Source organism: Hypanus sabinus, chromosome 17, assembly GCF_030144855.1.
Source record: "Hypanus sabinus isolate sHypSab1 chromosome 17, sHypSab1.hap1, whole genome shotgun sequence".
NCBI classification, from domain to species: Eukaryota; Metazoa; Chordata; class Chondrichthyes; order Myliobatiformes; family Dasyatidae; genus Hypanus; species Hypanus sabinus.
In genome coordinates, this window is record NC_082722.1 from 22,973,286 (window position 1) to 22,987,921 (window position 14,636).

The following is a 14,636-nucleotide window of genomic DNA, read 5'->3' on the forward strand; positions in this document are numbered from 1 at the left end:
GAGCATCTATGAATGTACAACACGTTGGACCTTGAAGTGGATGGGTAAATGACCATGAACACACAATCAGAGTATTTGTGATTGTGTTCTGGCAAATCTAATGGAGAGTAGAAAATCAGCATGTCTGAATCTTCATCCCAAACACTATGCAGTTGTCTAAAGCAACACTGGAGAAATCAGCATTCTGTGCTAGTGTAACCAGTCTTCTGGGAGAGTCCAAAAGATCAGAACTGTCTGCAAGGGAACTGAATTCAGTGCCATTTCTAGCGTTTGAGTTCAGTGCATCACATCTCCATGGAAAGCTGCATTCATTGCCATCTCTGGCTCTGTGGGAAAGTCTGACTTCAAGGGCAGTTCTGTTCTCCCATTTTGGAGACTAGGTAGAATGAAATTTCTTTCCAACTCATTTGAAGAATTTTGCCTACTCTAGGCCAGGACACAAGTAGAAGGAACATGTGTCATTAGATTTAAGATAACATTGGAGCCGAGAAAAAAAATCGTGAAGTGTGGAGGAGCAATCAATAGAAAACTCTTTGAAAGCACATTTGCTCGACCCTGTTTTAAGGAGGAACTAAATGGTTATGAAGGGATAATGACAACCGAGAACACCAAACAAGTATCGTTTGGAATAAAAAGCAGTTTTTTAAGTCTCCTTTACTTCAATATTTTAAAGCACAGAACAAAACACAGCACAGCACAGAACAGAATTTCAGCAAGATATAGACCCTTCAGGACCTTTTATCTTTCTCTAAGATGAATATAAACGTTTCCTTCCACATAGCCCTCCACTTTTCTATCATCCATGTGCCAATCCAAGAGTTTCTTACATATCTCTCATGTAAGCATCTCTACCACCATTATGTTCAAAGCACCCAGCACTCTGTGTACCTCTGACATCATTCCTATACTTCCCTCCAATCACCTTAAAATTATGCCCCTTGGATTAGCCATTCCTACTCTGGGTAAAAGTCTCTGGCAGTCCAATTGATCTATGCCTCTTACCCTCTTGTACACCTCTACCCGGTTACCTCTCACCCTCCTTCACTCCAAAGAGAAAAAACCCAATTCTTTCAGCCTATCATCATAAGACATGCTCTGTAATCCAGGCAGCACCTTGGTAAATCCCCTCAGCACCCTCGCTAAAGACTCCATATTTTTCCTATAATGAGGCGACCAGAATTGAACACAATGTTCCAAGTGTGGGTATAATCAGAGTTTTAAAGTCTTTGCAACAACCTCCATTTGAAGTTTTTGAAACTGTGTGATTCAATGCTTCTTTGCTAATTAAATCCTATATTTCCTGAATGTAATTGTAAGTTAAATGATAAAACTTCTGGATTTTTTGTTAGATTATTCAAATATGCTCATTAATACTAAAGATAATGTTCACATTGGTTCCTGGCTTTGCAGTCTTTTAAGTTGATGATTACATTACTCTCTGAATTATTATTATGTGAGGGAAAGATGTTCAAGTTTACGCACCATAGTAGTGCAAAAGATAGTTGATAATTCATTTCTGCAAATGATAACAGAATTGTTTTGAACGTACATTCTAATCTTTGCAGTGGTTGTTTTGGTGGCAATAGTACCAGCTGGTCATTGTCGTCAAGCTGTGTTCTCATGAAAATACTTACAGGAAATGTTGCCTTTTGTCCTTGTAATTTTATCTTGTCAATTTCTGGTGCATTTTTCAAAGTGCAGCTCTTCAGACCTGCTGCTTTCCCACTAAGAGTCTTGAAGAAATAGGGCAGCAGTGTCTCTTGGAACTGATTAATGATCTGGGTCAGAATGAGAAGCGATGCAAGTTTCTAGGTTGGAAGGAAGCAGAGCCTCATTAAACAAGTAGATCAGGAAGTTAAAACATCTAAACTAAAGATAGATTTAAAGGTTACCCACACGCAAACTACCTGGCATGAGCAATTTTGATAAATGGGTTAAGAGGGTGTAAAGCTGGAATTCTCCTGCCAAAATTAGCCACTGCTAATGTTTTGTCTTGATCAAAACTTAGATCAAGAGTGAGAAGGATATTCCAGGCAGCTTAATTACCTACATGGCCTCAACAAGCTTTAGGAAATCGCGAATTATCATTTTACAATCAATTGACAACTAAAGGTTTTTCTGTCACTAACATATCTACTGTATATGAATAAATTGAACATGTGCCTGATATACTGTAGGAATGCTTGCTTGCAATGTTCTTATCCTTTAATTCATTATAAAATAATTACATTATAAATAATAAATGATAATAAGTGTTTTATATCTTCAATCTTGCATTCAATGCAGGAGTGATAACAATTGTACCTTGGACATATCTTTCAGGTTGTCAGAAAGATAATCTCCTGATTTAATGGTGGTGGGGGGGAAGCTAGTCATCTCAATATTTTGATTTGCTTTGAGGCTTCAGTTTTCATGCTTTTCACTCTGAATCTGATCAAGAAAAACGTATTTGGCATATTCCTGTTGGATGACACTATGAAGCTGATGGTTGAATAAAAGTGCTGGTCAAATTGGTTGATAATCATTCTGGCCAGGCTGTCAACCCCGTTACTTTCCAACTACATCACAATTATAGTGCACTGGACCCGGAGACTATTTGCAAATGCCTACCTTTCTGAGGAGGTTGAGGTCCTGGAGGTAGAAGGAGATGTAGAACAATGCGGAAAAGCAATTGACAAAGCGAAACTGAAAATGTAGAACAATATTAATAGTGGTCCTTGGATTTTACATTTTTAATAGCAACACTAATTACCCAGAATATTTGAAACCTTTTTGATATTGTCTTTGAAATTTTTCCAATGGAGCTAACTTTATTTGATTCCATTATCAGATGCTCTGACACCCCTTCTGCATGTTAAGGGGTCAAATGAAAATAAAGAGTCAAGGAAGCGGGGTGACACAATTTGCTTTATATTGGCTCAAAATAGGTATGAGGCTTCAATTTGTGATCACAATGGCTGATTAGCAGCTCAAGTATGCTGAATACGGCTCATCGAAGCACTGGGTGCTCTTCTGCCACAGAATAGCTACAAGCACCACCCACCTGTAGCACTGACCGTGAAGCAGGAGCATGCACCATCAGATTGCTCGGTCTATCCATTTACTGCAGCTTTTGATCATACACCATTGCACTGAATGACAGTGTGAAGCTCAAGCCATAATTGTCCCTTGTGGATAGACAGCTGGACGTGACCTAATTAACACACACAAAGCCTGAGAGGAGATCAGCAATTCTAGTAGCATCTATAGAGAAGAATAAACAGTTGACATTTTGGGCTGAGACCTTTCATCTTTCATAAGTGCATGTTATGAATTCTTCTACTAAAATTAGCCGTGATTAATCTTGATGAAGGTTTTCAACCCGATACAGCCACTGCTTATTCCTCTCCTGACTTGTTAAGTTCCTCCAGCATTTTGTGTTTCTTGGTCAAGATTTCCAGCATTTGCAGAATCTCTTGTGTTTGTCACCCAGTCAAGGTGGGAATTGGCCTTGTTGGAAAGTTTCAGGAGGCCCCATGCTTGTTTTTATGGCAGAATCTTGAACCAGCCTCCTTTGAAGAAGGGCATTCACAGCTGAGGTCACATCACTTAAAAACACTACAGATTTGGACATGTAGCGTGTGCTTAGGTATACTCACCACCAACACTTTAACTGTCAAATGGTTTTGGAAAGAGGATTCTAGTCGATGATTTTCTGGGAAAAGAAATGCAATATATTCCGTCAAAAAAATTTCCTCTAATTCTTCCATCCTCGTTAGCCTTTTTGTATGTATCTTCACAGCTTTTCTTTCACACTGTCACCACCATCAATCCCACCCCCTCAGCACACTCATTGTTCCAAAGTTGCAACAGCCAAGTTTTGGAACACAGCCATATGAGTAAATACCAGCCAAATGGCAGGAGATGTTGGTTGGGAATGCATTCCATCAAATAGCACAGATGGATCTTCTAGCTCCACCTGAGGTGGAGATTTGGCTCTTGTTTGATGAGAAGGATGGCATTTTTGACAGGGCAACACTCCCCCTGCACTGCAGTCTGCTGATTTGTTTAGGTAGGGAGCAGACAGCCTTGACTGGGAGTGGGGAGCAACACTCCCCCTGCACTGCAGTCTGCTGATTTGTTTAGGTAGGGAGCAGACAGCCTTCTGACTGGGAGTGGGGAGCACTGTCACTGAGTGGTGTCATCCAAGTACATTGCTGTCATTCTACCAGCGCATTAGGATGTGCTGCCAGTAGTTGGCAAGGGAAATCAGCGACATTTCAGGGATATTTAAGGAGGTATGGTGGCCCAGGAAACAAACCGGCCACATCCTGGAACTTTGCAGAGCTCCATTTCCCAGTCATATTGCCAGATAAAGTGAGGTAGCCCCTCTGTAGGAACAACATAACCCTGAAGCCATTGATAGCTTGCCCAAAGGCTTGCTATAGAAGCAGGGGTTGTGGGCAGTGTGGCTTCTAGTAGTACCAGTTGAATGCATTCTCCCTCAGCACACCCTTACCCCATTCCGTGAGCATTTCAGCGACTGTTTTGTAGCAAGCGTTGAGGACGATGATGCAGAAAGTGTGAAGAATGCCTGGGATGTACAGCACACAACTCCAACAGTTTTCACTTTCGCTGTAAAAGGCCTTGACCCAAGCTTCCATATGGAAGAAAATAATCATTGTGTAGAGAGAAAAGGCGAGAAACAAACATAGGACTGGAACCGAAACAAGCCAAATTTTCACTTTACGCTTCCATGCAGGGTAATATGGCTGTTGGCGAAGGGTGATGGGGTTGATACCCATTGGGCCTTCATAACCCATACGGGGCTCCTCAAATTGACTGTTCATCTGCAGTGTGCCCCAAGTATAGGATAGGACGAAGCTGTGACGTTTCCACAACTCCATGATCACAGTTGACCAGATTATATTGAAAACCGAAAATAGGATGCATTTATCGATGGTGTCCGTCGAGAGGGCAACAATCATGGCACCGAAGATGGCCATTGGTGCAAGTGAACAGGTGAAGAATTCCAGAAAACTGAAGTACATGGCGATGGATCCACCATAATATCTGTAAATAGAATCTGTAAGGAAAAAAGTACACAGAATAATGAAACAAGATTCAAGTTAATCATGTGTACACACAGTGGCCACTTTATTACATACCTTCTGTACCAAATAAATTGGCCAATGAATGTATGTTTGTGGTCTTCTGCTGCTGTAGCCCATTCACTTCAAGGCATGACCTGTTGTGCATTCAAAAATGTTCTCCTGCACACCACTGTTGTAACGTGGTTATTTGAGTTACTGTCGTCTTCCTGTCAACTTGAACCAGTATTCTCCTCTGACTGTCATGGCTCAGGTTGGCCATTCTCCTTTAACACTTCTTTGTCCCTGATCATGCCCCAATTTCGGTCAATTGCTGCTAGTTACCCAATAATCGTACACCTGGCTTTCATCAGAGACTGGGAAATAAATACAAGGACAACGCTATCACAGGTTGCCAGTTCATTGGTCAATTCTTGTGTGATATTTCATTCCCTGTTCCAATTAGAACTGTTAGTTCCAAGTTCTGCTCTAGCTTCTAGAGAGTCCCTGTGAATCCTGTCTCCTTGTCAAGATCCCTCTGGTTTCCTGCTCTGTGTTCAGGTCTACATCAGCCTCCCCAACTGAGTCGACGTGCCAGTGTCCTGCACCTAGGTTCTCCTCTGTTGCCCCTGTGTAACTATGACCCCTCTCATTAACAAGGCAGATTTACCCATAGAACTGCCTTTCACTGGATGTTCCTTTTCATTTTTCACACCATTCTCTGTAAACTCTAGACTATTGTGTGTGAAAATCCCAGGAGATTTCTGAGTTACTCAAATCCCCATCCCATCTGGCACCAACAACTATTCCATGGTCAAAGTGACTTAGATCACATTTCTTCCTCATTTTGATGTTTGGTGTGAACAGAAAATTAACCCCTTGACCATGTCTGCATGCTTTTATGCATTGAGTTGCTGCCATGATTGGCTGATTAGATATTTGCATTGATGAGCAGCTGTACCTAATAAAGTGGCCAATCAGTGTAGGTTCACGTTGTCTGAATCTACGTGCCTGTGATGGCTGCTGCGAAAAGATTTTCATAGAACCAGGACCCCACCATATTTTTACACATGGCAATAAACTTGAGTACTAAAATCATTGTCAAATCCCATAATATATAGGATCCTTGCCCAAAATGACACTTTAAAAAACTTAACTATAACCATTGTCATATCCCATAATATATTGGATCCTTGACATAACCCATGATATAGAGTCCCATCATTTGGCAAGGAAAATTCAGCTTAATGCTTTATTTTCATATTGATATTTTATCAAGTTGAGTGAGTGATTGAACTTGCCCAGGAAGAGAGAAAAACATGCCAACCATTGCCAAGCGAGAAAAGTGTAACTAGTAAACATGAGCATTGGTAATTGAACAACTGTGAGGTTATGCCATAAGATCATATTAACTGGGATGAGAACAGAAACAGAGAGCGTTTGGATAAAGTCTAGACTTGTTGGTAAGGTGGGTTTTGAAAAGATTTCAGATACAGCTGGGAGGACATTTTTGAGCATTTGAGTGACAATTAAGTAGCAAGAAGGCTGAACTGATGGAACCCCCCTTGCTTCCTGACTTTGGTCTGCTCACCAATGGGTTGCAGAGTTAGCTTCCTGCAAGTGTACCAGTCTGATTCCAGCTCGCTCAGCATTTCCTCATGATGCAATGGATAGAAGGCATGCAGGATCTTGCTTTTCTGCAATCTGTGAACTAAAGCCAAACATGTTTGAGAACTGACCACACAGGCACTAAATCAAAGCTGTGAAATGAAATCAAGTGAGGTTCTTTCTGTGGCTATAAGACTCGATAGCTCCTCCTCCTCAAGCATATGGTTTCATTGCTCATCTGTATTTTCACTGTTACTTTTTAGCATACATTTTGAAGTCTTTTTCATATCTCATTTTGTATTTTAAGGTATATATAACTGACAGAGCTCCCTTGTGACAATAATTTCCTTCAGAATAAGTAAAGTTTTATCTTAGCTTATTTCTTTCAGATCATATTTCATTTAGGTCAAGGTGTCCTACATTTTTTTTCCAATATCTCAGCTGGGATTGGTGGATCTTCTCCGCTCACTCACCAGCACACCAATCTCTCTTTTAGACCATAAGACAAAAGCGCAGAAGTCAGCCATTCGGCCCATCAAGTCTGCTCCGCCATTTCATCATGATCTGATCCAATCTCCCCTTTAGTCCCATTCCCCCGCCTTCTCACCATAACCTTTGATGCCCTGGCTACTCAGATACCTATCAATCTCTGCCTTAAATACACCCAATGACGTGGTCTCCACTGCCGCCCGTGGCAACAAATTCCACAGATTCACCACCCTCTGGCTAAAATAAATTTTTTGCATCTCTGTTCTGAATGGGCGCCCTGCAATCCTCAAGTCACATCCTCTCGTACTAGACTCCCCCACCATGGGAAACAACTTTGCCACAACCACTCTGTCCATACCTTTCAACATTCAAAATGTTTCTACGAGGTCCCCCCTCATTCTTCTAAACTCCAAGGACTACAGTCCAAGAGCGGTCAAACGTTCCTCATATGTTAACCCTCTCATTCCCGGAATCATTCTAGTGAATCTTCCCTGAACCCTCTCCAATGTCAGCACATCCTTTCTTAAATAAGGAGCCCAAAACTGCACACAGTATTCCAAGTGAGGTCTTACCAGTGCCTTATAGACCCTCAACATCACATCCCTGCTCCTGTACTCTAATCCTCTAGAAATGAATGCCAACATTGCATTCGCTTTCTTCACCACTGACTCAACCCGGAGGTTAACCTTAAGGGTATCCTGCACGAGAACTCCCAAGTCCCATTGCATCTCAGAACTTTGAATTCCCTCCCCATTTAAATACTAGACTGCCCATTTATTTCTTCTACCAAAGTGCACTTTCCGACATTGTAATTCATTTGCCACTTCTTTGCCCATTCCCCCAATCTATCCAAGTCTTTCTGTTTCCTCAGCACTACAGCGAAACACTACACTGTTTCTCAGTGACCAGAATGACACAATACTCAAGGTATTGATTAACCAGAGCAGCAGACTATTGAACTAAACAGTATGTTTTTATATTTCTGTTTTCTGGTGAATGTATTCTTGAGCATGGTCCTCAATTTCACTATTAAGTATGAAGAAAGCTTCAATTATGTTTTCAGAGACACAAAAGATGCTGGAAATCTTGAGCAAAATACACTAACTGCTGGAGGAACTCAGCAGCTCAGATTATATCCATGGAGGGAAAGGAATAGTTGATGTTTAAAGCCAAAACCCTTCATCAGGATAGGGTCTTGGCCTAAAATGTTGATTGTCCACAGATTCTACCTGACCTGCTGAATTCCTCCAGCATTTTGAGAGTGTGTTGATCATGTTTTCCAAGTTCTTATTGTTGTTTTATTCTTGAGCTGGCAAAAAGCACTTGGAATGTTGTTACTATCTCTTAAATCTCTTACTATCTTTCCTTTCAGTTAGTCCTGATGAAGGGTCTTGGCCCGAAACGTCGACAAATGCTGCCTGGCCTGCTGTGTTCCACCAGCATTTTGTGTGTGTTGCTTGAATTTCCAGTATCTGCAGATTTCCTCGTGTTTGCAATGTTGTTATTTTGTGTTGTATAAGAATTGTACAGCGTGATCATTTCTCTGAATGAATGGCAACTGCAATGCACGGATCACCATTTCATTTCCAGCATTTTTGTGGCATCCACTTTATGAAAGATGAAATAACTTGAATGGTACTTATATTTCAATGAGTAAAAACACTTCTTCCTAATAGTCTTAGAACTTACAAATTGCTTCTCCTGGATAGAGGGTCTTTGTTGGATATCCTGGAATATACTTTTCATCCACAACTTTTATGTTCTCCAGTGTTCGTAGAATGATGAACTGACGCTCAGCTAAAGTCAGAAATTCATCAATATTATCTGAAAAGAAGATATAGGAGTGAAAATGTTGTACAGCCACAAAGCAGTAGAAGTTTGTCGATGTGAAAATGATACCTGAGTTTTTAAAATTTCTCCTGTCCCTGTAGGAAAATGAGATCATGGAGCCATCTTTGTAGAGCTTGTAAAATCCAAGAACCTCCGCAGCCCTTAGGAGGACATGTCGAGATGCAGAAACAATGAGCATGTGCCCATCGTCATCTTCACCAGGATGGACCATTAGTTCCGCACCTGCTCGAGGAAGGAGAGAGAACTCATGGATACAAATGAAACTATTTCATCCAGTTAGTCTTATCCTTTCAGAATACCAGTGCTAGTGGCTTCCCTGTATGTGTTTGGAGGAAGTACAACGAGGAGGTCAAAAGAGGCAAGCTAACAGAAGAAATAAAAAGTGATGTGAAAGCAAAGTAATGCAACAAAACAGTACCTTCTACTTTGCTTGATATACACTGGTACGTCATCAAAATCTTTTGCACATTTCTATAGGTGGATGATGCTAACTGGTGACATCACAGCCTAGTTTGGAGGCAGGACTGGGGAGAGTTGCAGACTCAGTCACCTCCTTCAATGGCACAACTCTCCTCACCAGCAAGGGCATCTTCAAGAGGCGGTGCCTCAAGAAGGTAGCATCCATCATCATGGACCCTCAGCATCTGGGACATGGCCTCTTCTCTTACTTCCAGGAACCTGAAGACCCACACTCAGCGATTCAGGAACAGCTTCTTCCCCTCTGCCATCAAATTTATGAAAATGTTCTTTGTTCCTTGGACCAACCTCATTATTTGTTATTTTTTTGCACAATTTATTTATTTTGTTGTACCTTTGCACTATATTGCTGCCACAAAATACAAATTTCATGCCATAAGATTGGTGACTGATTCCATACATAACTGAGTCGGGTATAGAAAGACAGAAAGGAAATTGAGAGACTGAAGGAAGAAATGGGACACAGAATGAGAGGTGTGAGGTAGAAAGAAAATAAGTGGAAATGAGGAGTAGCAATGGAAAGAGGAAATAGAATGAGAGAAAATGAGCATCTTTAGAGGAAAAGTATGCACTGGATATTTTCATTAATAAAAGAGACAGAGTTGAATATGAAGGAAGAGTGCTGTAATGTGGAGTGACTTGGCTGTCGAGATGTGTAGGTGACCATCATGAGTGAGGGAAATGAAAAAACTCTACACATTGATTTCTGCTAATCCTTGCCTTTCTACACGTCCATAGAAGCTTTTACAAGCCTTTTTTTGTAAACACAAGATATTCTGCAGAAGCTGGAAATACAGAGCAACACACACAAACTGCAGGAGGAATTCGGCAAGCCAGGAAGCAACTATGACGGGAAATGAACAGTTGACATTTCAGGCCATTATCCTTCATCAGGACTTGTGTTTCTTGCTGGCCTCCTGGTGTACTCAAAGTCCCTTTCTTTATCAATATCTTCATCCTCTTTCACTGAATTTTGATATTCTCCCAATCCTCAGGACTGCTGAATCTTACCTATCCCCTTTTTCTTTGATTCAGTACTACCTTTAACTTCTCTTGCTGAACATAATCACTTTTTGACTTGTTTTCTTTTCTTCTTTGAGGATGTATGTAACTTGTAAATCACACATTATTTTGTCAAACGTTAGCCATTATTGGTCCAATGTTATGTCTTTCAAAGTAATTACAAATCCACCATAGACAAATCACATCTCACGTCTTTGCTGTTTAAATGCTTAATTCTTCAGATTTAAGGTCCTGGTTTCAGATTAAACTAAACTATTTCAAATCTTTGTAGATACAAAGGGTCTTTTGACTTAAAACATTAACTCTGATTCTCTTTGCACAGATACTGCCTGACTAGTGTGTGCTTCTGATTTCCAACGCCTGCTGGTTTTATTTTAATTTCAGTCAGTGCTAGGGATCTGACATGCTGTTAATTGTCTACACAACTGAGTGTGGCAAGCTACAGTATGTCAACACCACACAGGCATGAAAGGCCCATCAGTAGCTTACAAAAACAGACACTGAACAAAAATAATCACTCCCTTCCACTCACACATGATTGGAGCACTCTCGGCCCTGGCAAGTGGGGTTGGGTAGGAAGATGTCCACTCACGCAGAGGAGGTAGGTGAAGGCCAAACACTCACTGAAGGTCCCTCCGACTCATCCCCTTCACTGACCAGTCCATGGGGAAAAGGTTAGTGCCTGAAGACATACAATCTTGATTGCGTGTGGAATTTTGGGAGTGGTGTTTATTGACTAGAGATTAATCATTATGTTCATACCACCAGCAGCCTTCTCAGCCTGGATCCTGGTCATTAGCCATCGTTTGGTTTCCATGTTGACGTCCTCATTCATCTCCAAAGCGACCAGAGGCTGTACTGTTCGGGATAAACAGCACTTACACGTGGGCCTGGTCCAAGAGCCCATGACTGGCAGCTCCAGGGGAAAGAATGCAGAGAGTTAACTGACCAGAACATACTAACCATTGCCATCAGTCAAGGAAATACAGTGCAGACTAGAGTGTATAAAATAATCTCTCCATGATAACCCTGACTGTACATATGAGTGAAGCTGTTAGTTTCACACAATGTTTTAATGATAGGCAGTCAGTTTCTGTTTGAAAGATCTATTATGATTGCAGTTGTACATCAATCATAACTGTATCATCAGTTTGTCCTGGTGCCTGTTCTGAAAATAGTTTTGGGATGCAGGGAGAAAGAGGTTACAGTGATACCATTTGTTTTGTGCATTGGTTATTGATGTGCTCCTGCCTCTTGGCCCAGCATCTTTGTAGAATTGACCTGATATCAAGTCCTCCTTGAACCCTGGTGATAAATTGAATAAAAGGCCACTGATGCAGCCGTCACTATGGTAATAAAGAAGCAGTGGGGGACCTCTGCCAGCCCTCATTTCACAGTGATGGATCGCGGTTCAAAATCTGGATCATTTTTCACGGCTGCCTAAGTGTTGGACGCACACAGGTGGTGTGTCCAATTAGCCGCTGATGTGGCGGAGATCTGCTGCTCCAGCAGTACCCTCCTGCTCAGCTGACAAAGTGGGTGGGGGTAAATCATTCATCCTCTCTCCCTGGAGTTACTCTAAATTCTTGGAGGGTGACAAGAGATCGGAAGCCTCTGGGTTTTAATTTACTGCTGTTGATTTTTTTTAAATGTTATTTAGAGATACGGTTGTTAGCAGGCCTTTCAAGCCTATTGAGACAAGGCAGCCCACTTACACCCATGTGGCCAATCAACCTTCAATAAACACCAGGGATTCTGCAGATGCTGGAAATCCAGAGCAACGCACACAAAATGCTGGAAGAGTCCAGCAGGTCAGACAGCATTTATAGAAATGAATAAACAGTTGATGTTTCAGGCTGAGACTCTTCATCAGGGCTGGGAAGGACGGGGGAAGGGCCAGAATTAAAAGAAAGGAGGAGGGAAGGAGGACTAGCTGGAAGGAGACAGGTGAAGTCAGGTGGGTGGGAAAGGTAAAGGCGTAGAGACGAAGGATAGGAGAGGAGTGTGGACTATGGTAGAAAGGGAAGAAGAAGGGGCACCAGAGGGAGGTAATAGACAGGTAAGAAGAGATAAGAGGCCAGAGTGAGGAATAGAAGAAGAGGGGAGGGAGGGGAATTTTTTTTACTGAAAAAAGAAATTGATCTTCATGCCATCAGGTTGGAGGCTACCCAGATGAAATATGAGGTGTCGTTCCTCCACCCTGAGGAATGGCCTCATTGTGACAGAAGAGGAGACCATGGACCGACACACTGGGACGGGAATAGGGATAGGAGTCAGAATGCTTGGGAAATTACGCGTTTGGCAGATGGAGTGGAGGTACTTGACAAAGTGGTCCCCGGTTTCTCACCAATATAGAGGAGGCTACATCAGGAGCACTGGATATAATAGAGGACTCCAACAGATTTGTAGGTGAAGTGTTGCCTCACCTGGAGCTCTGGATGGAGGTGAGGGAGGAGGTGAATGGGCAGTTGTAGCATTTCTGTTGCTTGCAGAGGTAAGTGCCAGGAGGAGATTAGTAGGGAGGGTTGAGTGGACAAAGGAGTCATGGAGAGAGTAATCCCTGCAGAAGGCAGAGATGGGGAGAGATAAAAATGTGTTTGGTGTTAGGATCCCATCAAAGATAGTGGATGTTGTGGAGAATGATGTGTTGGATGTGGAGGTGAGGACAAGAAAGTTTCCGTCCCTGTTAAGGCGGTGAGAAGATGGGGTGAGCGCGGACGTCTGGGATACAGAGGAGATGTGGATGAGGGCAACAGCAATGGTGGAGGAAGGGAAACCCCATTCTTTGAAAAAGGGGGACCTCTCTGATGTCCTGGAAAGGAAAGCCTCCTCCTGAGAATAGATGTAGCAAAGATGAAGGAACTGAGAAAAGGCAATATCATTTTTTTACAGGGGACAGGGAGGGAGGAGGTATAATCAAGATAACTATGGGAATCAGTAGGTTTATGAAAGATGTTGTTTGACAGTTTGCCTCCAGAGATGGAGACAGAAAGTTCAAGAAAGGAGAGGGAGGTATCAGAGATGGACCAAGTGGACTTATGGGCAGGGTGGAAGTTGGAGGCAAAGCTAATCAAATTGATGCATGAAGCAGCACCAATGCAGTCGTCAATATAGCACAGGAAGAACTGAGAGTATTACCCAGGGAAGACTTGGAACATGGACTGTTCTACATAGCCAAAGAAAAGGCAGCCATAGCTGGGGCCCGTGTGGGTACCCAGGGCTGCCCCTCGAGTCCAGAGAATGTCGGAGGAGCCAAAGGAGAAATCGTTGAGGGTGAGGACCAGTTCTGCAAGGTGGAGGAGGGTGTTGTTGAAGGGGAACTGGTTGGGTCTTTTACTGAGAAAGGAGTGGAGTTTTAAGGCCTTCGTGATGGGGAATAGGGACTGGACATCCGTGGTGAAAATGAAACAGCCAGGGCTAGGGAACTGAAAGTTGTTGAGATCGGGAGCATGTGGATGGTTGCGGATGTAGATGGGAAGGGCCTGAACCAAGGGGGAAAGAATAGGGTCGAGGTATGCAGGTGTTCAGTAGGGCAGGAGAGGCCAGAGACAATGGGCCTACCCAGACAGTCCTGTTTCCGGATCTTGGGTAGGGGTCGAAATAAGGCAACTATGATTTTGGTGGCAGTGGATGGGAGCTCTCCAGAGCTGATGAGGTCAGTGATGGTGTCGCAGACAATTTTCTGATGGCCTGGGGTGGGGTCCATTTCAAGGATGGGCAAGAGGACGTATCTGAGAGTGTCTCCCTGGCCTTAGCAAGGTGGAGGTCAGTCCTCTGGGAGTTGCCACTTGGCCTACTAACCTGTATGTCTTTGAAATGTGGGAGGAAAACAGAGCAGCCTGAGGAAATCCATGCCCTGGGGAGAACTTACAAGCCCTTCCAGACAGCGGCAGAATTGAATATGGTCACTGGTGCTGGAATATTGTTGCACTAAATGCCACATAACCGTGTTCACGCCAAAACCTTTCTCAGCCCCAAACTTTCATCCGAGTCTCTAAAGCTGGAATTGTCCGGGAAAGACTGTGGGGTAGATATTGGAGGAAAAGAAGACAACTTGTATCTAAAACTATACAAGATCATTTGTAATAAGTAGCCGAGGGCCCAAATGTTAACACTCTG

The 14,636-nt window shown here is 42.6% G+C and overlaps 1 protein-coding gene across 3 annotated transcripts in view; it reads right to left on the reverse strand.

Moving 5' to 3' along the window:
• The window catches only part of ano10b (anoctamin 10b), a 48,665-nt gene that overhangs the window by 8,359 nt on the left and 25,670 nt on the right, over window positions 1–14,636 (reverse strand). For 2 of the 3 annotated variants that reach the window (XM_059992656.1, XM_059992655.1), the window contains exons 3-10: window positions 11,280–11,433; window positions 9,066–9,239; window positions 8,856–8,990; window positions 6,661–6,780; window positions 4,499–5,065; window positions 3,639–3,694; window positions 2,611–2,685; window positions 1,635–1,808 (exon numbers count right to left, since the gene is read on the reverse strand). In XM_059992656.1, the coding sequence (XP_059848639.1) occupies window positions 1,635–1,808; window positions 2,611–2,685; window positions 3,639–3,694; window positions 4,499–5,065; window positions 6,661–6,780; window positions 8,856–8,990; window positions 9,066–9,239; window positions 11,280–11,424 (1,446 nt within the window). In that variant the 5' untranslated portion in view covers window positions 11,425–11,433. Of the gene's footprint in view, window positions 1–1,634; window positions 1,809–2,610; window positions 2,686–3,638; window positions 3,695–4,498; window positions 5,066–6,660; window positions 6,781–8,855; window positions 8,991–9,065; window positions 9,240–11,049; window positions 11,434–14,636 lie in introns of those variants that run through there. The other variant, XM_059992657.1, reaches the window with a different exon arrangement.